This window comes from Alternaria burnsii (assembly GCF_013036055.1).
Source record: "Alternaria burnsii strain CBS107.38 chromosome Unknown 756, whole genome shotgun sequence".
Lineage (NCBI taxonomy): Eukaryota > Fungi > Ascomycota > Dothideomycetes > Pleosporales > Pleosporaceae > Alternaria > Alternaria burnsii.
Genome location: NW_024066128.1, coordinates 107,886 through 135,391, shown reverse-complemented (window position 1 = coordinate 135,391; position 27,506 = coordinate 107,886). Strand labels below are relative to the sequence as shown.

Here is a 27,506-nt window from a genome sequence, read left to right as displayed (position 1 = left end):
CCGATAGAGCGCGCGCGTCTTCGCTGCCCTATCTACGACACCCGTGTCTCCTCGATGAGGCTCGAAGCCAGGACCGTCGCACCCCCATCGCTTGACGCTGTCAAGATGGAGGACCGAAAACGGCCCATCGCCGACGACCAAGCTCCTCCCGCTAAGAGGCAAGCCGTGACTGTCAACGGTGCTCGCTCCCACCCAGACGCTGACTTGCCGTGGAAAGATGACATCGAGGTTCGCCCCCCGATTACCTACCGCCCTCCTCCTACGCCCTCGGCGCACACTCCCGCTGACTCTTCGAATCTACAGTCTTTCCAGAAGGATGCCATTCTGAGGCAGATGCGCGAGTTCAAACGCGAAAAGGCCACCGTCGAGTCACAACTAAACGAGTTGGAGGGCCGTTCCAAGTACCACGATGACCACCTAGGCATAATCGACGCTTGGTTTGATCAGGTCAGTACACCCCTGGAATTTGATTGAGATTATGCTAATTGCTGCTTAGCTTGTCGATGAAATCAAACTCCTGGGCGGTGATAAACTGCCTGCATCATCAGCTCAGGCCGATGCTATCCAGGCTGTGCCCGCTGCGCTCTTGTGCCAGGACAATCAGACTTTTAAGAAACACCTGTCTGATCGCAAAGACAAGATACTTGCATCGCTTACCGACCTCTTTGCGAGATATCCCGCAAGCAGTCCCGAGGTTGCGACTCTTCAACAGAAGCTGTCAGAACTCTTGGTCACCGAGAAGGATCATGTTGTGCGCCTGCAACGCGTCACTACCGAGAAAGAGCAATTATCTGACCGCCTGGACACCGCTACTCATCGTTATCTGGTTGCTGAGAAGAAGCTCGACCGGCTCAAGAGCGCCCAGGTTCAGAAACTCGAGCAATCAGCAGTCGGCACTAGTGCGGCTGTGAAAGAGGAGGCACCATCTGCCAGCAATGGAACAGAAGCCACCAATGGTACCTCGCCAGGCCCCATCAGTGAAGAGTTGGAAACAGCGAAAAAACAGGCTCTGGCTGAGGCAGCCAAGAGAAAAGAGCAACTTGAACAGATCGAGCAGGAGAACAAAAAGCTCACCGAGGAGGTTTCAGCACTGAAAGTGAAGCTTACCGGCCTGTCGGACGACGATTATGCGAAGACTGATCTTTTCAAAGCTATCAAGAACCAGCATGAAGACGTGATCAAGCGCATCAATAACCTTGAAGCCACCAACATCACCTTGCGGGAAGAGGCGCAGAAATTCCAGGCAGAGCGAACGGCGTACAGGATCAAGGTGGATGACGAGGTTCGTGCTAGTCTGGCAGACAGTGCAAGCCACGTTTCGCAAGCGGAAGCGAATTGTGCTCGCATTCGAAACGCCCGGGATGAACTTGTGACCAAGAACAACGTCTTGGAAGCCAGCCACAAAGATTCCAAGGAATCCATCGAGCAATCCAAACAGCTCGTGAGCGCATGCGATAGCCGCATCGCGGCGCTGGAATCTGAATGCGAGCGACTGCGACTACAGATCGCGGAACAACAAAGCTCGGAAGGCCAGGAGTCGTCTGGACTGGAAGACTTGACACCGGAGCAGTTGCGCAATAAGATTGCCAAGCTCGAAAGCCAATGCAAGATTTTGGGCAATGAGCTTCCCTCTATGGAGTCCGCATGGAAGAAGGCGCAGGCGATTGCAAGCAAGAAGATCACCGAGATCGCTGCTTGGGAAGAAAACATTGCCAAGGCACATGCAGACAAAGCTAAAGCGGACCAAAAGTTCTTTGCGGCCATGAAGACCAAAGGAGAATTGGAACAGCAAACTCGCATCCTCCGCGCCCAGGCTACCAAAGCCACTGAAGTAGTGGCGCAGCTGAAAGAGGCGGATTCACTCAGCCGGTCACTGGTGGACAAACTAGAGAAGCAATGTGCCGAAATGCGGTCCCAAATGGACGATCTTTCTACCCAGCACCGTCAACTGCAACAGAAGGTCAGCGAGAACGCCATCACTTCTGAAGGTCATGTCAGCCAGATAGCAGAACTCAAGAAGGTTGTCGAAGCCAAGGATGCGACATGCCTTGCGGCAAAACACGCTCAACGCGAATCGGAAACCGAGCGGGACAAGCTGGCTGCTCAAGTGACCGGACTGGAGAAGCAAGTGCAGATCTACAAGAAGAAGAGCACCGCTAACCAGAGCTCTGAAGTGTCGACTATGGAGCTGTTGATTCAGTGTCAGATTTGCAAGAGCAAACTCAAGAACACAGTCATCAAGACTTGCGGGCACATGTTCTGCGACCAATGCGTACAGGATCGACTGACCAACCGCGCGAGGAAGTGCCCGAATTGCGGCAAGGCGTTTGGCAGCAACGACACGATGCGTGTGCATCTATGAGAACTTTTCAAGCCGGATACCCTTTTTCATATTCTCTGCATTTTGCCCCCATGTACATCACCTGCGTTTCCTTGCGCCCCCTTTTTTACAAGTTCACAATATAGTTGAAGGCAAATTTTGAAGTTCAGCACGGAACCGAGTCTGGTATACGTTGGTGTTTTGTGGACGGCTTTCAGCCTATTTCATGGCGTTGGTATTCGGCAGCGCAAGAGCGCGAGACAATGTACGATCATAGTTGCGGAGCATGTTCGGACGACATGTGTTAGCGTGTTTTACTAGATTCACGGAGTTTGTCTGTCGGTTGGCTGGCGATATTTTCCATGGACGGGGTTAGATGGCTTCCATGGGCCTCGCGGAGCTCGGTCGCTGGAGCGGCCAAATGAGAGAATGCAAATCCAGATACCATGTACTGTTTGGCCATATAATGACCCGATATATCCTTTGACTCACACATGGCAATGGGCGGCCACCTTGGACCGGTACACTAGCGAGAACGTTAAGTGAGAGCCAACCATGTTTGAACCGTCACTTTAAAGTGGAAGGTAAGACCAGGTGCAGGGTCTGTCAGAGTAGGGGTGCAGCCCTGGGCCATGACGTTCGCAACGCGTTCCTCGCCGTTGCCCCACGCGACGGGCTACTATAAACACCCTTGAACATGACTACCATGACCACCACGACGACATATATCAAGCCCCGTCCAGACCTTACTCTTCAACACAAACTATAGCCACTCCAACCTTTCAATACTCCCCAAAGACGATTGAATCTGAAAACTTTTGACCAACATACACGCCTTCTACAACCACGACCACCCCATAATGATGGCCTCCAAAGTCCTTACTCCTCGCGACACCAACGCGCAAGTCAAGCCCGTGCCTTCACCAGAGAAGGGATTGGAGAAGAAGGATGCCAAAAGCCTTGACTACCACCGCCGAGTTCTGCAGTCGCGTCTTGACAGCGAGCCGTGAGTTTTCTTGTACATGCAGCACCACACTTTGCATTGTTGACCATGTATCAGAGAGCAAAAGTTTGTTTCGCCGTCGGACGAAATCATGAGCCCCGCTACACAGAAGTTGCAGGCTTTCAAGACCAAACATGCCATGAAGAAGTAAGTTACTTTGTAACTGTATACAAAAAAGAATGTAGACTAATGTGAGCATAGGTCGAAGCCACAGACGCTGTTCAAGAAGACAAGCTCGAAGAACTTGGAGTCAAACAAAGGCAGCGGCACATTGATGTTCGCTGATATCCCCAAGAAGGATGCGAAGGAGGAGAGCGCATAGGCATGACGTTACAATCACGCTTGCCTAGAAGGTGGAGCATTGGTTTTATTCTTTGGCGCAACGGCTTCACGTATACCCCCTTCTATGGCTTTGATGGGCTGGTCTTTCTGGAGTTCTGGATGCAGGTAAATGACTACGATTATGATGACTATATGTTTTGATGCTACGAAATGGAATGGAACAACAATGAGATATGTGCCTGCTTTCAGACTAGACCGGATGCATGTGTAAAGACTATGCATGCGCCCAAATGGATACTCGTCTATGTTCGGAAATGTCGCCGAGCCGCAGGTTGTACCCTACAGTAGCTGCATCTTCGCTCCGACTCACACGATGACACAACCGTCTTCAGATGAGAAAGCCCTCGAGGAGGAGATTGAGAATCTTGAAAGACGCTTGCACGATGCGAAAGCCCGACTGAATCCAGACAATGTCGCAGCGACACCTTCATCGCCCGCCAACGACGCAGGTGCGTTATCGCGGCACACCTGCCACCACAGCTGTTAACATGCGCAGCACTGCACGCTCTTCTTCTGCTCGCAGACTCTGCCCTGCCACTCGGCTCCTTCGCCTTTAGCAGCGGACTAGAGTCGTACCTCGCCCACCACAAGCCGTCGCCGCCGTCGGCGTCACAGCTGCCCGCGTTCCACACTTTCCTCCGCTTGTCGCTTTCGAGCCTCGCAAGCACATCGCTCCCCTACGTCCTGGCCGGCTACCGCCACCCAGAGGACATTGAGACGTTGGACAATGACTTCGACGCGAGCACGCCGTGCACTGTTGCGCGACGCGCGAGCATAGCACAGGGGCGCGCGTTACTTGCTGTTTGGGACCGCAGCTTTCGGACGCAGTACAACACGCCCAAGGACCACGCGTCTCAAGATGCTATGCATGGAACAATGAGTAGCGAAGCGGCTATCAGCGCGCTCAAGTCGTTTTCCGCTGCCCTGCGTACTTCGGAACTCGTCAACGTGCATCTCGCACCGCTTTGGGGACTTGTTACGAGCATTCTGGCCGTTCCGCTGCAACAAGCCGCCTACTTGTTCCTCTTCTCACATGCGCGGACTGTAGTGAGTGCCGCGGTGAGGGCGAGCGTCATGGGACCTTACCAAGCCCAAGCGGTACTGGCAAGCGCCGAGCTGCAGGAGAGGATACGTGGGCTGGTTGATGAGGGGTGGGACAAGACAGTCCAAGATGCGGGGCAGAGTGTGCCAGTCATGGATCTTTGGGTTGGAAGACATGAGAAGCTGTACTCTAGGATCTTCAACTCATAAAGACCTGTCCAGATGGTGTCGAGCTAAATGTTGATTCCAGCCACTCGTGGTCCAGTCATCACCGCGTGCGCCCTCGGTTCGCGCACGAAGAGTTCAGCTTACGGCGCGTGACGGCCGCGCTCCATCGGCACGACAAGGCAACAACGACAAGAAAAACCTCTTGACATGTTTGCCGTCCACAATGCATCATCGTCATACTGCTTAATGACACCCCCGTATGGACTCGCATCCTACATTCTACTCAAACTATATACTTTCCTAGTGCTGGCACCATGTTTGATCTTGACTTCAACAAGTGGCTCTTAGTTACCATCTTTCCCGACTTCTTCAATAGTGCAGTACAATCTCGTGTTAACGAGGCTGTCCTCAAATTCCCATGGATCCAACGCTTCGCCTCAGTAGGCGACTCCTACTCCGCCGGTCTCGGGTCAGGAGACCGTCTCGATTGGCTATGCTCGCGATACGCACAATCATATCCAAACATCCTTCAAGCCTCTCTTCTCGGTGACAACCCTAACCGAACACACCAGTTCCTCGCTTGCTCTGGCGCTACAAGCACCGAGATCCTCGAAAAGCAGATTCCTGCTTTGCAGGATAACCTAGACTTGCTCACTATGTCCGCCGGCGGAAACGATATCGGGCTAACACCTATACTGAGTAATTGCGTATACCAATTCTACATGTCAGCCGAAGACTCGTGCCGACAAGCCATTGACGAAGCGCGCACGAAGATCGCGAATGAAACGGAACTCTATCACAACGTGACACTGCTCATTGAAGCTGCGAAGCCGAAGATGAATCTAGAACATGGCATTATCTATTACACAGGCTACGCAGGCTTCTTTGGCACTGACGACCAAACATGCGACAATGTAACCTGGGCCGTCTGGAAAGACGTGGAATGGACGAAGCAATATCTCAAGCGCGAATTGAGACTGGAACTGAACAATATGGTCCACAACGTCAATACCATACTATCCAAAGCCGTAAGAGATGCTGGCCCAAATGTCCGTTTCATCGACTATGACGCGCACATCTCTGCAGCACGCGGTCGGTACTGCGAAAAAGACGTCCTAGAACCTGATCCCAATCGCCTCGGTTTGGCATTCTACGAATGGAATACCGTCGATACAGGCGAAAATAAGACTGCGCTACAGAACCGCACTGGCGACGATGTACCTAAACACTCATTCCAGGGCGGTATCGCAAGGGATATCAACAAGACGCTCGAGCAGCATCCTGACTGGACATTTGATCCTGACAAGGGATTTGTGAACAAGACGAAAGGAGGAAAAGACGGAGGAATACAAGGAGAAGGATGGTTGGGCGATTCGATCCACTGGTTGTTGCCGGATAGCTACAAGAGAGTTTTCCATCTGAGACCAAAGGGACATGCGATAGTGGCGAGGTTGGTGGTTGAAGATTTACAGAGGCATGGGCCGCGGTCTCAAGAGGGAGAGGTGGAGGAACTCTAAATCTCATCTTTCTGCGACTGCAGCACCAGCAGGCCATTCGAAAGCCTCTCCATCGCCTAACAGTCCGTCCCACTCCCAGTCTTCATTCCCTCCGGGGTCCCTTTCTGCCATCTTTTTGTCGATTTCCACAATCCTATCTCTTACATTCATCAAACACCTCCCTAACAGATTCTCCCCCCAAGAATCTCTATACGTTTCTGCTTCATCTGATCTGTACCCGATCCCCCAGATACGATCTCTCCGAGCCGCTTCTGCTATTTCCCTCCCCTGTGTTCCTAACAAGACACTCCTCATATGTTTATTCTTAGTATCCGTGTACTTGTACCAATTCCCAACTCTAGCAACCCTACTTTTCACTCTTCCCCATTCATTCAAATCAAAGTTCTTGACCTTCTGACCATGCTTCTTTTGTTCTTTAGGGTCTGAAGTCAAGAGGATAAGACGGGCAGTGTTCGCGTCCGAGAAATAGACGGCTTTGCAGAACATGTAGGATTGCTCGGCGCAAGTAAATGATATAGTTGAATTTGATACGGTGTGAGCAAAGAGGATAGTCGAGGATTCTGTAGACGTTGTTCGTATAGAGGTTATGAGATTTGGAATCGACGAAGACGCAGTTCGAGGTGTTGGTGGTGGAGGCGCCATGTCAACGAGCCACTGCAGTGAGGTGATGGGTATGCTGAACGGGCTGGTATGCCATTGACAAAAAACACCGTACGGCTTTTCCTTAGGCATGTAGAAGAATATTGTTCCTTGTTCTTCTTCTCCTCTTGCAGCTACACTGTTCTTTGGGGGTCGACCTGAAGGGTATGGTTTGCGCTTACCCATTCTATCTGCTGAATATGTATTCGTGTTGCTTGGTGAACAAAAATAGAGGTGTCTCTGTTTCTGGAAGATAGGTGGTAGAGGATATGGTGATGAGTCTTAATAATGCAGGAGCTAGTAGTACCATGGTTTAGAAAGGGCGTAAAGGCGACCTACCTTGCTTTGATCTGTCTGGGAATTTTATGATGAAAATATTTTAACTAAGGGCTACGTAGTAGATTTTTTGAGCGGCGCGGACGAGATTATAGTCGTTATCTTGTTGAACGCTATGTCATTCGATCCATAGCTTTTTATGACAAATGCGACATCTGCGTTCAGTCTCATGTCAAGATACGAATCTATACGTACTTTTGACTGTTTCTCTGGATAGTATTTCTATTCACATAAACTAAATGTAGACAAGCCTTATTTAAAGTCTGTAATTCACAGTTCAACTTCTCTTCCTGAGATCCTCACCCATCTTCCTAAACAGTCTCGCAAAACTCCCTCGGGTCTCCCAAATTGGCAACAGACAACTAATCGCGCTACTTGCAAATACCCAAATAAAGCTTACTACCACCCATGCAGTGAAGAAGCCCTGAGAAAAGATGTAGTGCGAGAAGAACATGGGCATGGGGAGAAGGAAGTCCAGGATGAAGGTCAACAGGAATGCGGAGATGCAGGCGAGCTTGAAAGCGCGACGGAGTGTGGAAGGGTCGTCTTCCTCTTCTAGTGGAGGAGCTAGATGATGTGGAAGCTCTGCTGCGGCTGCTTCGGGTTGTGTGGTGGCATCGGCTGGAATCTTCTTCTCGCCAGCATCAGAGAGTTCGGGTGTGGAAGCATCTCTCGGCGTTGCAGCGTTATCTACTCCATCTGTAACGACAGCGTTGATGGCACGAGTGATTTCCCAATCGAAATTGTCCGGCTTGATCAAAGTAATTGTGGTTGTTACAATGAGTCCGGTCATGATGGCTGCCAGATTGCCTGCGAGCGTTGGATATGACATGCCAGTAGTCTCTACAGTGATCTCGCCGTAATAACTCTTCGCAGTCGCTAGCCATGCAGTGAGACCTGCGGCAAGACCAGAGAGACAACCAGATATAGCGGCAACTTTGCTTTGTTTCCGCCATGTTATGGCGAAGGCAGTCGGGAACACAGCGCCACCGATTAGCAAACCCATAACGCTTCAACATGTTAGTAACGATGATATGGTAGCCATGAGATAGGGGAAAACATACAGGAAAAGCCATCCAAGGTCGATCGATGCCGCATTCCAAATGCAGGCAAACACAGACATGATCAATCCAAAAACGCAAATCATAATGTGCGAAACGAAAACCAACTGCTTTGGTGAGGCTTTGGGCGAAACGTATTCCTTGTAAACGTCGAATGTCAGCAACGAAGAAACGGCGATGAGTTCTGCAGACGCGCACGACGTGACTGCCATGAAGAGAACCACCAGCAGTGCAACAGCACCTCCCTGTCCCATCAGTGTCTCCGCAGCGAAGGCCGCGGCTAGACCAGATGAGATTTGGCCAGAGGTAGGTACCTCTGGGTAAGTGGGAAAGCGTGGGTTATCGGTGAGCGCCACAGCTGCAAGACCAAGCGTTGTCGAAAAGCCGAATGGGATAGCGAACCAGGCAATCCCTCCTAGGAGATATGCCCGTACGGCAGTAGAAGGTTTGGAGGCGATCGCACGCTGCCAGTAGGCTTGATCCAGGAAAACGGTTCCAGATCCAGAGCATAATTGGATGACACCGAATATTAAGCCAAAGTTCGACTTCAAAGTGACGTATGAGCCGTCCTGATTCCCACTGACTGGGCGTTGGGTCCCAGCTTTTTTGAGCAGCTCGTACATCTCGCTGGGGGAGCCGATTAAAGGGCTGATAGCGTATGCGTTGAACATGAAGTAGAGGATGATGATCATAAGGATCAAAGTGTGGCTGTAGTCGCAGATAAAAGTCGCTCGCAGACCACCGAGGATAACGTAGGCGCAGACACCTGTCTCTATCAGCAAATCTCTAGGATAGACTTCTCAGACATTACTCACCAACTGGAATCAAGAATACAGCAGCGTACACCGGCATGCCCGTCAAGCTAGTAACGACTGCACTTCCGCCCAACAAGAGCTGGCTGCCCACCAAAATGTTCGTTACAAACGCGAAGACCATAAACACTAGATGTGCAACCGTCCCGTATCTCGCTTTCACGATTTCAAGGTATGTATGACATCTCGGCGCATTCTGCTTGACCTTGCAAGCCAGGATCGAGAACATGAGAATCTGAACTGTCGCACCGGCAGCGTACCAGAACGGCCCGGCCACACCATACTGGTATGCTACGGTAGAGGATTGGAGCAGAGTGGCAGCCCAGGTCCATGCCGAAACGATACCAGAAGCGATGAGACCAGGTTTGACTGAGCGCGACGCAGTGTTGAACTCTTCGGATGATTGTGTTGAGTAACGTGTGTATCTGTTTTGCAGCCAGGAGATGCCCTACAGATGTGGAGGTGCGAAGTCAGTGCATGCCTCACATGCATTTCGTACCGCCACCACTTACCATCATGAGAAAGGCAAAGAAGAAGCCGATGCCAACGACGACGCCTGGAAGGTTCAGTTGTGATCATTGGGTGAAATTGTAGGGAACGCACCATAGCCAGCTCCCACTGGGAGAGGTATCTTAGTCGTGTCTGCCATTGTGAAGGCTTCAACAAGTGGAATGTAGAGGCTGGAAAACTCCGCAGGTTCTCTGTTTCCAGGAAAGCGATTATATTAACACATCCTCAACAGCCATATCGACTCCAAATACCGGCCAGGGTCCGTAGAGATACTGCCATTGTACTCGAGGAGCAGTTCGCCGCCTACGGCGTTTCCGCGGCGATAGTACAACATGATGCTCAACCTCGATTGGTGTGATAGGCAAAACGGGTTGCGAAATAGCAGTGGCAGCGACGATCCAACGATACGACATGGGTGCCTCGTGCGATAAGCCAGAATCGAGAAATCTCCGCATGTACGAGTCCATGACGAATAGTCTGTCCAATTAGATTGCCTAGCTGTGCAGCGTACTTGGGCTGCGTGAAACGCTTCCAACGCGACGACGTCTCCGATAACTGTTCGTCAAGTCGAGATAAGAAACATGCTAGCAGTAGGTCTGCCGCTGAGATGCTTGTTGCTAAGGCCGTGATGTCATGTTTGAGGTAGGATACAGCTGCCGAAAGCGGCACGTCGAGCAATTGATAAACCCCCTGCTCGGTTAGCAATCTACCCCGCGAACGACGAATCGCTGGGGTGAAAGTTGGAGCTACCTAACAGCTCCAATTGGAGTCAGATAAGTAGATTTGGAGAGCGTGAACCTAATATTTCCAGGAGATGTTAATGAATAGTGGTGTAAATCTTTATCCTGTTACTTCGGTACATGTGACAAAATCCAGCATTTCGACGTCGTTGGTTAGTCCCATAATGAATAGCTTCAGCTCCTCATTTCTCGTCCATATCTCGAGCGCACCATTCCTGCAGCTACTATAGCGCTCTTAGGAAGCTTCAATGCCGTCAAGCTCACTGACAGCTTGCTGGAACACTGCCGCTGCTACAAGCCAGATGCCTTTGTCTCCAGAACCGAACCGGGATTGCATGGCCTCTTGAGTCCCTCGGAAAGATCCCCGAAAACCGCCACGTAGTTGTATAGTATATGCATTCTACCCAGAACAAGAACGTTCGACACGAGACGACGCACATTGAATCCGACTACCCGTTCTTACCATGCGGACTTCTGCTGCCTGGCTTTCTCCGGGTCATGGTCACACCTGATATCTCCCACACCCCGATCCGGCCACGCAGTACTCTGACCTACACTCTTCCTCGTAAAAGCGGATCGCTTCATCTTCGCATCCCTTTCAATCCTCGGTTCATGTGCCGGATCTTTCGCGAGGTTCTCCGCTTCAAAGCCCGCCATTCGTTTTCGACGGGGAACATTATCTTTAATGGAAGCAATAGCCTAGTGGTGCAATTTCGCGATGCTAACTAGACCACTAGATTGTTTCGTGAGATCCGAGACGAGCGCTTGAGCTCAGACCAATGAAATCAAGACGAACAGGGAGAATGCATGTGGGTGAGAGTTTATCAGTCTGCAGGGGAGGCTAAAACACGTGTCAAGATATCGGCTTTGAGTCATGATGTGCTACCATGACTTGTTGTTCGTATGGTTGAGGGAAAACAGCTTCAGCTATTAGGCTCATATTCGAGAGAGCCGGCATGTTTGAGTTTCCGTACGTAGATATTGGAGGACGTTGTACATGCCAGGCTGAAGATATGTAGGTTGCTAAGACAACACGGTCTTTATTTAGGGCTGACCTAATCGTAGAGTGACGATGTTTAGAAAGTACGGGCGCGCTGACTACAATTGGTGTGCTGAGTCGATATTTTTTCTTGTTTACTGCAGTTGTTGTAAGAGGGTATAGTATGCGGATAACCACGCATAAGCGTGAAAGGCCGCTTCTTGACCCAAGCGGCTGTTCACCGGAAGTAATTCCATGGCCACTCAAGTACATCAACTCGATAGGACCCTTCAACGCCGCACAATGCCGCTGAAAAAAAAACAGATGGTGTACCGCCTCGCCCATTCTCTTAGCTCTTCGCCCCTGCAGTCCGGATCTGGAACGTTGCTCCGGGCAGCGCAGCACTCTCTGCCGTAACTGTCGCTTGTATTCCCAAGCTTGCAAGGCATCCTCTTATCAGACCAGCTGGGAAGTACAGGAATGGCTGAACCCTGGCCTGGCTATTCGCGTCCCGTCCTAGTGCTACATCGCCTGTTTGTGCTACCAGTGCTGCTTGCATGGCGGCGTCGTATTTCTTCGTATCAAACGACATGCGGCCGAGGGGTTTGAAGGTATTGTCCGTGAGGACGTAGATGCCACGGTGATTGGTCTTGAGGTTATCAATCTGCTTTCTAAAGAGGAGCGTCCAGAGATCTTTGCACAGAAATTTGATGCAGTCGAGAGGTGTTGTTGGTCGAGGTGCGTCTCGGGAGAATCTGTGTCGAATGTTAGCAATGATCTTGAGAGCCCAAGTATGACTTGAGGGACGGATGTACCGTTCAACCACACCCAATCCGACCCTGTACCCCAAGTTCTCTAGTCGATGGAAAACAGCTTCTCTTGCTTCTTCCTCGTCCACTGTTGCAGTACCTCCTCCCCCCACCGGCCCGCCATCTGTTCCTCTTGCTGTGCCTGCTGCCGTGCTTGACGCGTCGTTGCTTGTGCCCGACAATCGTTTTGGCTTTGTGGCCGACGATCCATGAATCCACTCCTCTTCTCGTGCGGCGAGATCAGCTGTTATGCGATATGCCATAGGTACAAGCTCTATGAGTAAGAGATCGAGACACGATGTGTTCACTAGTGAGAACGTGGGGTCGACATAGGATGTGGAGGGCTCGTTCGGTGCGGAGGGATTGGCCTGCGCCATGTTGAAGGGTGGTTTGCGTCTTTGTGCGCCCAGAAGAGTATCAGGGTGGCTTGGTCCACGGGTGATGGTGGGAGTGGGTTCGGTGCGAGAAGAAGATGCGCGCGCTTCGATGTAAAGCGGGCTACAATGGCGGCTCGGATATATACGGTAGTTCGGTCTTCGCTGATATCTAGGTGTTTTTTCGTAGGTCGACAGGTTGTGGTTACAGCTTGGGCGAAGTGTGGGGTCTCTTGCGGTGTGCTGGTGTTGGAGTCCAGACGTGCACGCGGGTTGCGTAGAGCCGCGGTCGATCAATTGCAAGGATTCGTCATGTCATGTCTCGACAAGCGCAATGAATTCTTATCAACATCACCGCACGTCCCGAGTAGGATTCAGGTAGGCAATGCATATCACTTTGATACTTCATAGTATGGTATCGTCAAATCATTCATATTTTGCTCAGATTGGCGTGAATCCACGCACATCCCAAGACATGTTCTCGTGGTGTCATCTCTCATTCGCTTCATGGCGGCTTATAATCTATCTGCGGACGGCGCACATGAGCTTGCAGTCAAGTGGTACCGATATCCGAGTATACTCACTTGGCAGGAGGGTTCGCGACGAACTCGACGCCCTTGCTAATGTTGCCCTTCAAGCCGTCGTAGCAGGCCTGGAGAAGCTTCTTCTCTGCATCATTGGCGCTGCTAACAACGTCAATGGCCTTCTCGGCACCTCCGGCCTATCGAATGAATTAGCTATATTACGGACACAAGCTGGAATTAGAGATTTCGTGTCTACTTACACCAAGCTCAATGGGGACAGAGAAGAAATCAAGACCGGTGGCCTTGGCAATGGCATCGCCGCCCTCGACACCTGGGAGGTAGACGTAGCTGGGCTCGACAATACCCTTCTCGCCCTTGGAGGCCTTGATGACCTTCTCGGCGAAGCTATCCGTGGTTAGCTAGAGCATGGAAGACTTTGCAAATGAAACCTACCGGTATCCGGCGTAAGCCATGGAAAGAGTGGCTGAGCCAGCGCCCTCCTTTGCCTTGACGACCTCGTCACCACCGAATTGAACACGGTTTACAAGAGCATCCATCTTGTCAGCGGGGATGTTGACACTCGGCTTTGACTGGCTGAAAAGAGGAACAATGGTCTCTCCTGAGTGACCACCAATGACCGGGATGTTCAGGTTTCCAGGGTTCTTCTCGCCAGTAATCTCAGCGACAAAGGTCTCTGCACGGACAACATCGAGAGTGGTGACACCGAAGAGCCTCTTGGGGTCGAATACACCAGCCTTCTTGAGGACCTCGGCGGCGATGGGAACGGTCGAGTTGACAGGGTTGGAGATGACAAGCACGAATGCTTTTGGGCAGTACTTGGCAACGCCTTCGATGAGACCCTGTACGATACCGGCGTTGATCTTGAAGAGATCGTCACGGGTCATACCCGGCTTGCCTGAGCACCCATTAGCTTGTGGTGATCGTGCAATAGTAACAGTCTGACTTACGAGGAATACCGGCAGGGATGACAACGACGTCAGCGCCGGTCAGGGCCTTTTGAAGACCGTCCTCCTTGGGCAGGAAGCCTGTAACAGTCTGTCTAGCTTCAGTATATCTGTGTATATGCGGGGCTAGAGCTAGTTCATACTGCTGGGGTTGAGATGTGCGAGAGATCGGCAGCGACACCTGGTGTGTTTACGACATCGTAGAGGGCGAGCTCAGTGACGTGTTGGCAGGACTTGAGGAGCAGGGAAAGGGGCTGTCGAGGATAAGTCAGTACCGGCTTCAATGCGGAGATATAAGTCCCTGCGGTACTCTCGGGCTCGTACCTGTCCAATGCCTCCTGCGGCTCCGGCTACTACGGCTTTGACCATTGTGATGTAAGTTGTTTAGAAGAAGGAGAGGGGTTGTAGAGGTGATAGTTGAAAAGGGAGATTGAAAGAGGAATGGAAGAGTCGGTGAGAGAAAGAAAGCAGGAGGTGGCTTGGAGTAAAGTAGGTAAGAGCTGCACACCACGAGCCCGTTCTGTTGGACCCAGGAAGGTGGGGTGGGAGCACGGGCCCACTTTCGCGGGGTACCGGCGGGAGTATGTCTGGGATGCGCTTCAAGCTAACGGCAGTCTAATGCGCTCTCCAGTGCAGTCTGGTTAGCTTTGTGACGCTTCTAGTTTCGTGGGTGCTTGTTGAGATCTTGGTAGAGAAGATTCAGCCTCACATACAGAGGTCCATGAGTTGATAGATCCAAATCTGGAGTGCATCTTCATGCTTTGCCCGCGACAGCCAAGCACGCAACCGTGAGCCTCGGTGCCTCGAGCGATCGGAAGAGGTCGGATGTCTGCTAGTTAACAGATGCAGGTACAGACCCATAGGTTGGAGAAGACGGCCTGTTAGCCCGCGTGCGGTAAGTAGTAGTTCGGCCGCTTGCGAATGTGTGAGAAACCTCGCATCAAATAACAAATCGTCTTCGGGTTGCTTGATTAGCGACCGCAATCCACTTGCGCGGCTCGTCAGACCGTAGGTCGTCTCGGTACCATCTTTTTTGTGCATAGATCTTCAGGACATGATGTGATGTGGATCTTGGACCCTGGCTGACCGAGGTCATGTTCAGCCAGTTTAGTTACCGGGGCGGATCGGGATGCTGCTAATGACGTTTCCACTTCCGCGCCGAGGCATGCTTCACTGTGCTGTTGATGAATGAACATGACAATCATGGAAGCTAGCTGTTATTCTATCATGGATATCTGCTCGTGAGACTGCCGCAAAGTAGCCGATCCGCGGCCGTTCCAAAACACTACACCTAAACGCCGTATCAAATTCTGTCATAGGGCCAGGGCATCCAACAAGGCCCTCTGAAAAGGTAGTTGTATCTGTATCTGCATGTCGGCCTCGTCCCATTCCACGAATTCCTTGCCCATTAGAGCATGGGGCACGCCGCTCTTAGACCTTTGAGGACCAGTTCAACAAGTGCCGGGTTAGCTCCCAGCTTCTAACTGTCAGCATCAACCCGCTCGCCCTGTGCGTCGTCGTCAGGGTCAGCCTCTCCATAGCGACCATAGCCCTGTGGGTCGCCCGCATTCGGGTCAGGCCCACGTTGGCCAACGGAGTACATCTGCGGTTGCTGACCCATTGGGTAGCCAGTGTAGACGTTGGGGTCGAACATGGGCTGTTGCGCATAAGCTCTGGGGTCGCCTTGCACTGGGCCTGGGTACATGGGTGGTTGCTGGTAGTCTTCCTGCTGTGCTAGATGCTGAGGCATACCATAGTCTGGCGGGGCCATGGAATGCTGTGCGTGCACCGGCTGAGGCATTCCGCCGGGAGGTACGACTGCTGCCGACGACTGGACAGCTGCATTTTGACCCGCACTCCTCTTGTGGGGATGAGCCTCTTCGCGGGGGACGATGTCTATGAGAAAGTCGAACATGTCTGACTTTGACAGGGCCGAGGCGATGTCGGAGCGCTGAAGGGTGCGGCGCTTGTTCTCCTCTGCATGAATCCAGGCGCGCATTGTGAGCTCGGTGATGAAGATGTCACAGCCTTTGGCAAAAAGGATGGGAGCTTCAGCTGAGATCATCTTTACTTCTGGGTCAGCCTTCATGACCTTCTTGATCCGAGCAAGCGGAAGCTGGTGGAGCTTGTAGTCATGTTCGTCCGTCTCGAGCTTCGTGACCTGTTGCTGCCAGTACGTGTTAAGAATGTCGCGGTAGTTGCCAGTGAGTCCTTGGTTAACCTATGGTTGTCAGCTTGTGTGATGGTGGCTACGACGGAAGTAAGCGCATACGTTCTGCCAGGAACCGGTGAACAGCTGCGGATCCGGAGCGTGGTTTTGCGCGGCGATCTGGACCAAATATCAGCGGCTTCAAGTTTGCAGTAGGCGCGGATGCGCAGAGAGAACATACGGCTGCAGACGCGCCTGCAAGATAGAGTTAGCACAAGACCTCATGGTGGACGCGACAGGCTGAGCCGCGTCGCGTGGCATGCAGCTGGAAGGGCAGACTTACCATAGTGGCCACCCTGCTGGGGATCGTAGAGCGGGTTGCCCTGCTGGCCATCGTATTTGCGAGGCGCAGCTTGCTGAGGCTGTTGGCGCATCTTCTGCTGGCCGTGGCCCTGGAGATTCACTTGGTCCATGGCTTGGGCTGGGTTGCGCAAGTGTCACGCGGTGGACAGGGTCTTGGGTGAGTCCGAGGCGCGTGTGGAGGACGATAACTGTTCCTCAGTCGCGGGATGGTGCAGAAAGAGAGGCGCGACACCCAATGGCTGCTCAATGTCTCGCGGTGGGCGTGTTGTGAGAGGAAGGCGAGGTCGTGATTCCGTCAGAGGTGCGGTCTGAGTGGCCGGGGCGAGGTGGGCGGGGAAGGCGCAAGTACCTGTCTTTTGGGGCGCGAGGGCGTCGCTGCGTGCGGCCTGCCATGTTGGATGAGCATTACTCTATATCCCATTGCACCAACTCTCATGAGGTTGAACCAAGGGCGCGACTGACCTATGCTCCGATCCGGCGAATCAAATTCCAGCACGAGGATATATTCGCGGAGTTGATGCTTGGTTGGTGGGTTTCTAACGAGTCAACGAACCACAGCTAAGCAGGGACCCCAACGTTACTCAGGTACGCGGGAGAATTAAGTAGAAATGCTGGCGAAGGGGAGCTGCAGTATATGGCAGATGCAAGCTTAGCTCGATGTTCTGACGTAGCATCTCTCATGCTAGAGCCTCTTCCAGAGAAGAAGATGCTGCGATCGCCATTCCAGCCATGCTTATATGCGCAATATGCACGTCGCACCACATCTCTTTACAAGGCCCGACAAGGTGACAGCACAGTTGCGGCGCAATGTTCCTGCCGCCCCCGTCACAATTCAATCTCCATGCGGCGCAAGACTCGAGCGCATCGTAACCCATGCCTAGGCGGCACAGGCTACCAGGGCAGCACACTTCACATGAGGCACCACGCTAGAGCGACGAACTTGGTCCCGCCCCAGCTGGACGAGCATGCGGCATGAGCACGCGATTGGCCAGGACGGCGCTTTTTGATTGGCCTTGTAGACACCAGGCCATGCCGGCGATGAGTTGTTCGTCGTTCGATTCTCTCGACCGCGTCAGAGTATGCGAGCGCGCGTCATAAGCCAATATGTCAAACGCTGACGGCACAGAAATGAAGCTGACTTGGAGAGATTTATCGAGTGGGCTCGACGTGGCGGATGCGAACCATCGGAGCAACTTGGCACTAGCATACCAGCAGAGGTGGACATGTTGCAACCCCAATGCCATCGAGTGCGCATGACCGTGCGAGAGTCTGCGCGAACGGCATCTGGTTCTGAGCGCAACGGAATCAAAACGGTTAGCGCGCGTCCGAGCTTCTTGGGACAAAAAGTTCGACCTCGAATTTTCCCACTGCTTTTCCCTGTCAACGCCAACATGGAGTTGCCAACGCACCAGCCGCTCCTCGCCGAGGATACCGATGAGGATCTCTCGGATGAGCAAATACGGGAACTGCTTAATGAAGCTGCTGTCCGTATGCGCGCAAAGGCAGCCACAGCGCCGCCCGTGAGCAAGTCGGATGCTCCGTTCAGGCTGCCGAAGCTGCAGCCCGGTCATATTGCCGATACTTACGAAAAGACTGACGGCAACATCACGCGCCTAGATCATTCCAAGCTCGTCGACAAGAAGCAGCAGGCTTTGGCTAACGGCATCAAGAAGATTGAGGATCCGCTCCAGATCAAGAAGCAGAAGCAAGAGGTACGTTCAAGCTACACTCCATGCATACGCATGCCTGTGATGATATCTATCCCAAATTTTTCAGCTGAGCAGACTCGGGCGCCGTCTTGGTTGCCTTCCTGCACCACTGAGGCTCCATTAGTTCATAGTTACACTGAGGCATTACTTCATTCGAGTTTTATTTGGCATCTTGTCAGCAACCATGCTAACAACTTTGCCCAGGAGAAGAAGGCCACCGCTGGATCACAATGGTTCAACATGCCCAAGACCGACCTCACCCCAGGACTGCGCCGAGACCTACAGCTTCTCAAGATGAGGAACGTCCTTGACCCGAAGCGCCACTACAAGAAGGACAACAAGAAGGGCGACGTTCCCGCATTCTCCCAAGTCGGTACCATAATCGAGGGCGCCACTGAGTTCTACAGCAGCCGCTTGAAGAACAAGGATCGCAAGCAGACCATGTTGGAGGAGGTTATCGCCCAGGAACACGACACTGGCCGTTTCAAGCGGAAGTACGAGGATATCCAGACAGCCAAAGCGAGTGGCAAGAAGGCCCACTACAAGGCGTTGAAGGCAAAGCGAAACAAAGGCAAGGTCGTCAAGCCTTGAGATTTGCCTGGCCACAGTCTGGCTCAATAGATGCCAGATTGGTTCATGCTCTGGCCAACTGGATGGATGCTATATTCTATTCTGGATATCGGGTTCGCCTTCCTGGTGCTATGCCCACCCGCATTGCTCGCAGGGAAACACACGCTAACGTCTGCTACCCTTACTACTGACTATGGAGATCGGACAATATCTGCTTGACCAAAGCCTGCATGTCCTTGGCTGCCTCTCGTCCGGCCTCCAGCACCTCCTCGTGGTTTGCCTTCCCTTGACTTAGATGCTCGGTCAGTTCCGCCCTATTCATGGACTGAATTGCTGCATCGTTTCCGTGGGCGCCTGCCTCGAGAACAGCAACGTTTGTCACTAGACTAAATGCCAGAATGCGCATTCCAGCGTGTCTGGCGACGATGATCTCGGGTACAGTTGACATACCCACAACATCAGCCCCCAGCGTACTGAGCATTCGGCATTCTGCCCGAGTCTCATAACTTGACGACAGTCAGCAGCTGTCTGATACCCATAGCGAAGTAGAGGGGAGGAGAAGGACATGAATGACATACGTTGGTCCTGCTACAAATGCGTAAACACCCTCATGTAGCTTTCGTTGCTGCTTATCCAGCCCTAGCTTTGCCCAGGCCTTGTGCGTCCGCACCCTCAGGTCGAGGTCATAGGCATCTGATAGAGGTGGGAAACGAACGCCAAACTCCTCGATGTTAGGGCCACGCAGAGGATGAATGCCGACAAGTCCAGCCATGTTGAGATGCTAAGCACAGTCAGAGTAGGGTCAACGTCGTTAGAATGGTACGTACATCGTTCAAGCAAACAATGTCTCCTACGCGGTAAGTCTGATTAAGACCACCAGCTGCGTTTGTGACTTCGCTTTTGGTTAGCTAATCGGTTACGTTCATTGATTGGCAACTCATCATACCGATCATGGTTTCGACACCGAGCAGTTTGCACACTCGCGTGGCGAATGTGACCAGGTCCATCGAATGTCCCTCATAGAAACTAAACATATCAATATTATTGTTTCGAAACAAAGTCTCTCGATGTTTTGGTGACTCACTGTGCTCGTCCAACAAGAAGCGCGACAGGCGTCTTCTGGGGTCCAATCTGCCCAAACACAAACTTTCCAGCATGTCCTACGACTAAACAAAGATATCAGTACCCCGCAGCTTGTGCCATGCGAAGAATCACGTCCTCGGCGATAGCATGTTTCAGTGTCCAGTACTCACCGGTACTCTTTGGAAAGTTGGGAATCGTTCCATAAGCCAATTCGACCTTGGGCTCTGATTCAATCGTCTCGGCAAGTCCACCTAATCCAGAGCCACACACGATGGCTACCTTGGGGTATTGCAGTGCTTCTGGCAATTGTGAGCGTACGTATTTGGCCGTTTCCGTAGCGCGGGCATAGGCGTTGGGTGCAGCTGCCATGTCTGAAACGGTCTCCATCTTGAACGCTGTGGTGTTTGCTGAAATAGAGTAGAAGTAAAAGAGACTAGAAGTGCAATCCAGTATCTAAAGAAATAGTCTGCCTCGTACGTGTGACATTTTCGAACGGTACGACTAGGGTACAGAGGGAAGGCGGCGGCCAATTCCGATGTTGCCAAGACAGTAAGCGGAACCGTGACTAGCGCCATCGGCCCTCTGGAAGAAGTTCAATGTTGGACGTAGTGAGTGCGACGATATCAAGAATGGCCGCGCCACGATGTATGCGCTCCTTCCTGGGGCCGGCGAAGAGGGCGAAGGTAGTTTTATTGCAATTGCACTGCTGCAGGAGGAATTCTTGGTCGCTAATGCGCTGCACAGATTGCCCACGCCCCCCGACCATGCACACAGACTTTCTCGCGAGCGAAGAGCGGAAGAGCAGAAGAAGACAACAACGAGAGGGATTCACGAGAAGACAAGGATGTCAAGCTTATGGATAAATTGAAGATGGACCTGGAGAACAGTGCTATGCCACTTGATCAGCGGTTAGAGGATGCTGGGATCGATCCGCAAGAATTCAAGACGTATGACATGCCGAACCCGCTGGAGTAGCAAAGTAAGAGGCTGCTAACGATTCAACAGCCTGTACGCAAGCCAGCAAAAAGTCAATCAAGACCAAGAAGAGTGGGAGCCCAAGACGCGCGAAGACGCACAACGGCGGTGGAAAGAACTACAAAACACACCTGATCACTTGGGTCTGCTAAAGATGTACAAACGCGCTGGGTTAGAACCTATCAAGCTGGCAAAGTCAGTCTTCCTTCCCAAACTCCTGTTCCAAACCCGCAGTTCGTTAACAATGGCTCCAGGCAAAACAACATCACCCTTCCCACCGACGAACCACCCCTCGACCCCAAGACCGCAGAAGCCCTCGAAGCCCTCCGAACACCCATAAACGTCCGTGCCGTACATCTCCGCCCCTTACGCCGCACCCCCGAATACGGCGTGCCAACCTGCGACCTCCAACTGCGCACCTACAACGTCCGCAACCTTCTCCTCTTCGCCGACTTCGCCGTTCGCGCAGCATACTACATGGGTCTCTGCGCGCGGGGTCCCGTTCCCCTCCCAAGGATAACAGAGCGCTGGACTGTGCCCCGCTCCAATTTCATTTTCAAAAAGTCGCAAGAGAACTTTGAGCGTATCACCATGCGCCGACTTATCCAGATTCAAGACGGGCATCCAGACGTCATCAAGGCGTGGTTGGCGTTTTTGCAGAAACATCAGTATCACGGTGTGGGTATGAAGGCGAATATCTGGGAGTATGAGAGTTTGGAGGACGCGACAAGGGCTGGGTATGAGCTCAAGGAAGGTGACTACAGTAGGAGGAGAGAGGGCAAGGTCATGGATAAGGTGGCCGAGATTTTGCAGAGGGATGGGTTCAAGGAGGCGATGAAATCACACAAGGACAAGGTGGAGATGAGGCCATAGGACAGTTGGCTTGCATGATGTTACGTGGGATGCATTAGAGGGCTTGAATTGATGCAGCAATGTACAAACACATGTATTGAGACACAATCTTCTTTCAAAGGGGGGATTACTTGTCCATTTCTTCTAAACATCGGGCACGTTAGATCTACAAGAGCGCACTACCAACTTCACCATTCGTCCATCTCTTCTCCAGCATACCTCCCGTCCGCCAGCAACAACTCCAGCATCGCATCCAGCAACCCTCTGTGCATGCCTCTCCCTTGCAGCGCCCTGACCTTGTTCAAGACCGGCTCTCCGTTATTGACGCAATTCCAGTAATCCCACTTCTTATCCATTTCAACCCACGCCTTGTCAATGATGTCCCAGAGTTTGGGATTCGGATCGATAACATCAAGTTGTGGACCCGACGAAGAAGCTGAGGAACGAGATGAAGAAGACATGAGTTCGATATGGATGGTATGCGAAGTGGGCACAGCATCCAGCGTGATGAGTGTACCATTACTTTCCTGGGTAACCTTGTGCGAAAGGACCTTTGCGTGCTTCTTGGTAGTAGGAGAGGTTGTGACGCAGCGTATCTCTGCACCCTTCTTGGGTGTATGAGCCAGTAAGCGGATCTTCCAAGACCGGTTCTTGGGAATGGCGTGGTTTTCAGGTGTGGTGGGGCCAATATTGATGACGCCAGTAGATTGCTTGTAGGTAATGGGTGTATGTGCGAAGCGCACAGTATCATCGGCTGATTCTTGGCCTTCGTCGTCGATGATTGAAAAGCCGCCGTCGTCAACAAGATGCCCTGTGCCATCGTCTTCGATGAGCGTGAAAGACCCGTCTGCGCCTACAGCAAGGAGGATTTCCAGACCTTCTGGGTTAGGAGAGCCAGATTTGGGTCGGTAGGCTGCGTCGAGGGGGATTATGGACCCTTCTTTTGCGAGCACGGGAACGAAGTTTAGGGGACGGTGGACGGTGAGTTCGCCGGCACGGTTGTATACAATGCCAGTAAAAATGTCGACGTAACGGCCTTCTGGGAGCCAGAGCTTCTCTGCACCAAGATGCGTAGTCTGGTCGCGTGGCTGGGTGATGGGGGCAACAATCATCTCAGAGCCAAAGCGGAACTGATTGGGCACGTTGTAAGCCTCGTCAGCCTCGGGATGGTCCCAGTACATGGGCTGAATAAGTGGCTCGTCGTCAGAGGCACTCCTCGCGTTCATCGTGTACAGGTATGGGATGAGGCGGTGGCGGAAACGTAGGGTGTCTTCTACGATGACGCGTGCCTCTTGGTTGAAGCGCCAAGGCTCGCGCGTGTTGAAAGGATTGTTGTCTGAATGTAGGCGCAAGATGGGGGACCAGCAACCTAGTTGTACCCATCGTGTGTAGAGTTCGTCATTCTTGTAGCCGTGTGTATGGCCACCAATGTCGTTGCTCCACCAACCATACCCAATGTTCGACGCAGTTGCTGTAAACTCAGGCTGAAAGTGTAGACTGTCCCAGGTGATGATAGCATCACCGGAAAAGCCGATCTGGTAGCGCTGGGCTCCTGGGCCGCCAAACCGGGAGAGAATCAGAGGGCGCTGAGAACCACGACCACTATCGAGGAAGTGAAAGTGGTTGAGCACCCAGAGAGGGTCGACTCCGGGGATCTTGGATGTGTTGCCTTGTTGCCAGTCCACCCACCAGAAATCTACGCCTCGCTCTTCATGCTCGTGGTGTACGATGTCGAAGTATGCGTCCATAAACTTCTTGTCTGTGCAGTCGAAAGGGATCGTCTGCTTAGACTGTGGGTCGATGCCAAGGTATTTGGCAACTTCGGGGTATTGTTCCTCGTGCGGCCGGAAGCCGTCTGCTGGATGCAGATTGAGCGTCAATTTCATGCCGCGATCGTGCAGCTTCTTCATGAAAGCGTCGGGATCGGGGAAGAGCTTCTTGTTCCATGTGTATCCAGTCCAGCCATTGACGCCGCCAGGCAAGTCCCATACCAGATGCCAGTCCATATCCACAACCGCCACGTTCATGGGCACGTCGTCTTTGTCGAAGTGATCGTGCAAGTCAAGATATTCCTTCTCGTCGTAGGCGTGGTATCGACTCCACCAGTTGCCCATGGCGTATCGTGGCAGGAGAGGCTGGCTTCCTGACACAGCGTAGAAGGCGCGCATGGCTTCCCGGTAGTCGCGGCCATACATGAAGATGTATTGGTCTGTCCTATCGCCACTCGTGCGTCCTGCAATCCACCCGTTGTCTTGGAAAAGCATGGACTTGGTGTCGTCCAGAAGGGCCATGCCCTCTCTGGACAGCACACCAGGGCCCAGGTTGGTCCTGCCATCTACACCGTCTAGTGTGCGGTTTGTGCCGCCCAGATTGGAGAGTGGCTGCCCATATGTCCATGTGCCCGTCACGTTGCCCTTGAGATGGATCTTGAAACCGTCGGCGCTGAACTTCTTCTTGTCGTATACAACGTGGAAGCGCTTGGTTACGATCTCGATGCCGTGGCCACGATCCCAGACGTAGAAGTCAGGCACGGCTAGTTTGCGGTTAATGGCGAAGGTGCTCGCGCGGTCTTCGAATCGCCCGTCTTCGGCCCACTCGAAGCGCAGCAGACCGTCGGTGAGGATGGTAAAGCGGTACTTGTCGCCCGCGACAATGGCGTCCGGGTGCGCGACCGGGCGCGTCTTGAAGTCATAGCGCGCTTTCGTCATGGCTCTGTGTGGATGAGACAAGACAATGTATTTCAGGTAACGCCTCTTGTGTACGTCCTGGAGGAATGTCGTGGCATTGCGGGGCGCAGCCAAATGCCGGCGGCGTCATTCATCTTAAGCACGTCCGTCTGGGGAAGGGACCGTGTGCCTGACTAAAGCACCATGGCTCCACGCGCGTGACCTCGGCTGGGTGAACACTAGACTTGTCAGGCAAGACCCCCCAAAAGGTAAGTCAGCCGACTGCTCAAAATCGGCCCTGCTACCCCCAGACGGCATACCAAGGCCATGGCAAACGACTGGGGAAACCGGCACCAGACGATGATGGTGTTGCGGACCCCAAGGGTGGAGTGGACACGCGACGCTGTCATTTGAGCTCGGAGAAACAACAGCATTGCACCGCATACGAGGACACACATCTGCAATCTGAGCCTGCCGGACGACAGCCACTTAACTTGCGAGCCATCGAATAGTCAAACACCAAAACAACCCTGGTCATCGTAAACGCCGCATTCCACCTGTCGACTTCATCTTCTTATGACCGTCTGGGACTTTGACCAACCGTTCATGCGCCCGAGCTATACGCCACCCATCCAGAAGACGTAATGGGAACAGTGGCATGCACTATCATAAGACGTCACTCGCATACGCTATACATCAAAGGTGCCAACCCATGCAATTGCTTCACAATCATACAACATCCCATAGGTGCCTATTCCTACACAGCTTCTCGATGAACCTTTTTCTCTTTCTCCCCCAACGGTCCTTCGATGCCTGCAAGGCTACTCTTCCTCCTCTTCTCGTCTCTTTGATGCCTGCTTTGGTCGAGACTTTGCGCAAACTTCGATTTAGCTCTAATCTCCGGACCTTTCCAATACACAATATAAATTGGTATTGTGACCACGAAAGCAAGGCAGGCGAGGATCGTTGAAGCATATTGCAAGGGTCGCCCCGGAATGTTCTTGTATAAAGGTGTGGAGTAAAGTGAAGCGATACCAGCGAGAGCGTCACGAGCAAGATCGTTACCACCAGTTGCCGAGGAAGCGTATGGACCATATGCAGCGGTCTGGTAGTCGATTGAAGATTGATAGATTGCATACTAGAGACTGTTAGTAGACTCACAGCCATGGTAAATTTCAAGTCTTACATTTGCCATGCCGACCATCGCCGAGAAGATCATAGGCGCGATCCAAGGAATGCCATAATCCGGTCCAAGTGACGTCCAGGCGAACCCAAACAAGCCCAAAGTTTCCAGTGGTGCAAGGAACAACAACCACCAAAGTCGGGCTTCGGGTGCAACAGAATCTGGATTTACCCGGCGCTTCTTTCGGAACTTGATTATCGATGGCATGTACGAAGCGTAAGCCAGGAAGTAGCTGAGCAAGATGGGTATGAAGGCAAGGCCGGCGCCGACGGTACCAAAGCCCCACTGTTCGTAGACGGGCCCAAAAGACTCTAGGAATGTGAATATCAAGGCATCACTAAAACCGCTGAGGAGGGATAGCCATAAGACGATCGGTTCAGTGAAGAACATGTAGAACGGTCTACGTTTTCGTTAGCACTATGGCATCCGTGTCTTGGATCCTTTACATACCTCCAGAAGATAGTGCCGACCTCCTTGAAGCTCATCTTGTGACCGCCTCGGATCTCATTTGGACCATAAATATTCGCATCTTCACCCGTCTTACGTCGCCTCTTGGCCTCACGGTCCAGCAGGATCGTCGAGCGAGTTTCCGGGTTGCAGAGAAAGTGGACAGCCTGTACGAAGCCTCCAATGATGAGCTGAACCCAGAATATCCACTCGACCGATTTATATCTGAATGGCTGAGTTGGTGCTTGTCTATAGGTGTTGGTAACGATGGACTCACTCTTCTACGAAGGCTCCAATGATTGCACCGACGACAGATCCACCAACGGACGATAGAACTAGGAATGCAACCGCAAACTCTTGCTCATCTGGCTCCCACATATCGGCCAGTACGCCAAGTGTGACTGAGCCGCCGGCGGTCGATAGACCTCCAAGCGTTCGACAAACCACATATGTAGCATAGTTCTTCGACAAGGCGCATGGAATCTGCCAGAGATTGACAAGGAACAAGCTGAGTTGTTGGATGGGCCATCTGCCATACTCTTCTGACCAAGGAGCCCAAAGTTCGCATCCAATACCGTAGGCGATTAAGAAAGCTGCCTGTGGGACGCGGGCTGCTTGCTCGCTGACGCCATGGTGTTCAGATACAGCGCTGACGGCATGCGAGTACATGGAGGCATTCGTGTTGATACTGATTTGGATGAAGAAGACTACGATGAGGATCTGCCTACCATGTAATTACCATTAGCATCGGACTCCAACCATCGAGACTTGAAAGAAGCGACCAAACATGGACATTGGGTCATGGTAGGCTCCCAAGATGTCCTGCCACAGTACTCGTATGTCACGGCAAAGCGGCACTTGGATAAGAAATTCAAGCTCAACTCACCATTTGCGCCAAGTTGGAAAAGAGTACCCAAGCTTGTCCCAAGCATCACTGTCTTGAAGCTCGACCTTGTCGTCTTTGACGATTCGGTCCGTTTTCTCTTGATCCATCTCTTTGCCTTGACCATAGTCGGGGTCACGCTCTGTGTCAGGTACGGCAGTCGCCTTGCCTGCTTCTACGGTGGCCATTTCGAAGCTTGGAGGCACGCAGTAAAAAGGGAAAAGAAGGGTATGAGACGCGCAGTACGAAGAGAGTAAAGGAGATATACATAACACCTTGTCGCCCGCAAAGCCTGCATTCCTCCGCCTCTCGCTCTTTCCCATGCGACATCAGGTTACCTACCTATTCCACCCTGCCTCTGATGTCAAGAGGCGGCTGGCTCTGTCTGCGGTAAGCTTTCTCCTCCAATGTGAGGCTTGTTACTCAAAGCCAAGGGCTTGTCTTCTTACACAGCCAAGAACAATCAACTGATCGCGGGGTATACAA

The 27,506-nt window shown here is 52.4% G+C and overlaps 11 protein-coding genes across 11 annotated transcripts; 4 read left to right on the top strand and 7 right to left on the bottom strand.

Moving 5' to 3' along the window:
• Positions 1 to 105: 105 nt before the first annotated feature.
• On the top strand, positions 106 to 2,362 carry GT037_010477 (e3 ubiquitin-protein ligase bre1; the record flags this gene model as incomplete). The annotated part of the gene is made up of 2 exons (XM_038935524.1): positions 106 to 447; positions 497 to 2,362. The coding sequence occupies 2 exons, from the start codon at positions 106 to 108 to the stop codon at positions 2,360 to 2,362; spliced, it is 2,208 nt and encodes a 735-aa protein (XP_038781774.1).
• An 818-nt stretch (positions 2,363 to 3,180) lies between these two features.
• Positions 3,181 to 6,391, top strand: GT037_010476 (uncharacterized protein; the record flags this gene model as incomplete). The annotated part of the gene is made up of 6 exons (XM_038935523.1): positions 3,181 to 3,326; positions 3,381 to 3,470; positions 3,525 to 3,599; positions 3,954 to 4,114; positions 4,162 to 4,891; positions 5,179 to 6,391. 6 exons carry the CDS (start codon positions 3,181 to 3,183, stop codon positions 6,389 to 6,391), a joined length of 2,415 nt encoding a protein of 804 aa, XP_038781773.1.
• Positions 6,392 to 6,394: 3 nt separating this feature from the next.
• GT037_010475 (uncharacterized protein) lies at positions 6,395 to 7,216 on the bottom strand (the record flags this gene model as incomplete). The annotated part of the gene is made up of 1 exon (XM_038935522.1): positions 6,395 to 7,216. The coding sequence occupies one exon, from the start codon at positions 7,214 to 7,216 to the stop codon at positions 6,395 to 6,397; it is 822 nt and encodes a 273-aa protein (XP_038781772.1).
• Positions 7,217 to 7,643: 427 nt separating this feature from the next.
• Positions 7,644 to 9,888, bottom strand: GT037_010474 (solute symporter family transporter; the record flags this gene model as incomplete). Its single annotated transcript, XM_038935521.1, has 5 exons — positions 7,644 to 8,376; positions 8,431 to 9,193; positions 9,243 to 9,687; positions 9,752 to 9,795; positions 9,843 to 9,888. The coding sequence occupies 5 exons, from the start codon at positions 9,886 to 9,888 to the stop codon at positions 7,644 to 7,646; spliced, it is 2,031 nt and encodes a 676-aa protein (XP_038781771.1).
• A 1,929-nt stretch (positions 9,889 to 11,817) lies between these two features.
• GT037_010473 (uncharacterized protein) lies at positions 11,818 to 12,654 on the bottom strand (the record flags this gene model as incomplete). Its single annotated transcript, XM_038935520.1, has 2 exons — positions 11,818 to 12,223; positions 12,284 to 12,654. The coding sequence occupies 2 exons, from the start codon at positions 12,652 to 12,654 to the stop codon at positions 11,818 to 11,820; spliced, it is 777 nt and encodes a 258-aa protein (XP_038781770.1).
• A 577-nt stretch (positions 12,655 to 13,231) lies between these two features.
• GT037_010472 (malate dehydrogenase) lies at positions 13,232 to 14,509 on the bottom strand (the record flags this gene model as incomplete). The annotated part of the gene is made up of 6 exons (XM_038935519.1): positions 13,232 to 13,372; positions 13,436 to 13,580; positions 13,629 to 14,091; positions 14,144 to 14,231; positions 14,284 to 14,394; positions 14,465 to 14,509. 6 exons carry the CDS (start codon positions 14,507 to 14,509, stop codon positions 13,232 to 13,234), a joined length of 993 nt encoding a protein of 330 aa, XP_038781769.1.
• Positions 14,510 to 15,620: 1,111 nt separating this feature from the next.
• On the bottom strand, positions 15,621 to 16,762 carry GT037_010471 (nuclear transcription factor y subunit c-3; the record flags this gene model as incomplete). The annotated part of the gene is made up of 4 exons (XM_038935518.1): positions 15,621 to 16,361; positions 16,413 to 16,469; positions 16,531 to 16,544; positions 16,633 to 16,762. The coding sequence occupies 4 exons, from the start codon at positions 16,760 to 16,762 to the stop codon at positions 15,621 to 15,623; spliced, it is 942 nt and encodes a 313-aa protein (XP_038781768.1).
• A 1,281-nt stretch (positions 16,763 to 18,043) lies between these two features.
• On the top strand, positions 18,044 to 18,952 carry GT037_010470 (uncharacterized protein; the record flags this gene model as incomplete). The annotated part of the gene is made up of 2 exons (XM_038935517.1): positions 18,044 to 18,364; positions 18,566 to 18,952. 2 exons carry the CDS (start codon positions 18,044 to 18,046, stop codon positions 18,950 to 18,952), a joined length of 708 nt encoding a protein of 235 aa, XP_038781767.1.
• Positions 18,953 to 19,115: 163 nt separating this feature from the next.
• Positions 19,116 to 20,401, bottom strand: GT037_010469 (inosine guanosine; the record flags this gene model as incomplete). Its single annotated transcript, XM_038935516.1, has 6 exons — positions 19,116 to 19,437; positions 19,510 to 19,712; positions 19,759 to 19,823; positions 19,878 to 19,957; positions 20,016 to 20,097; positions 20,185 to 20,401. 6 exons carry the CDS (start codon positions 20,399 to 20,401, stop codon positions 19,116 to 19,118), a joined length of 969 nt encoding a protein of 322 aa, XP_038781766.1.
• Positions 20,402 to 20,643: 242 nt separating this feature from the next.
• GT037_010468 (30s ribosomal protein s10 protein) lies at positions 20,644 to 21,862 on the top strand (the record flags this gene model as incomplete). The annotated part of the gene is made up of 4 exons (XM_038935515.1): positions 20,644 to 20,697; positions 20,759 to 20,961; positions 21,020 to 21,184; positions 21,244 to 21,862. The coding sequence occupies 4 exons, from the start codon at positions 20,644 to 20,646 to the stop codon at positions 21,860 to 21,862; spliced, it is 1,041 nt and encodes a 346-aa protein (XP_038781765.1).
• Positions 21,863 to 22,029: 167 nt separating this feature from the next.
• On the bottom strand, positions 22,030 to 27,208 carry GT037_010467 (glycoside hydrolase family 31 protein; the record flags this gene model as incomplete). The annotated part of the gene is made up of 6 exons (XM_038935514.1): positions 22,030 to 24,553; positions 25,269 to 25,645; positions 25,694 to 26,090; positions 26,141 to 26,362; positions 26,415 to 26,861; positions 27,024 to 27,208. The coding sequence occupies 6 exons, from the start codon at positions 27,206 to 27,208 to the stop codon at positions 22,030 to 22,032; spliced, it is 4,152 nt and encodes a 1,383-aa protein (XP_038781764.1).
• Between the last annotated feature and the right edge of the window lie 298 nt (positions 27,209 to 27,506).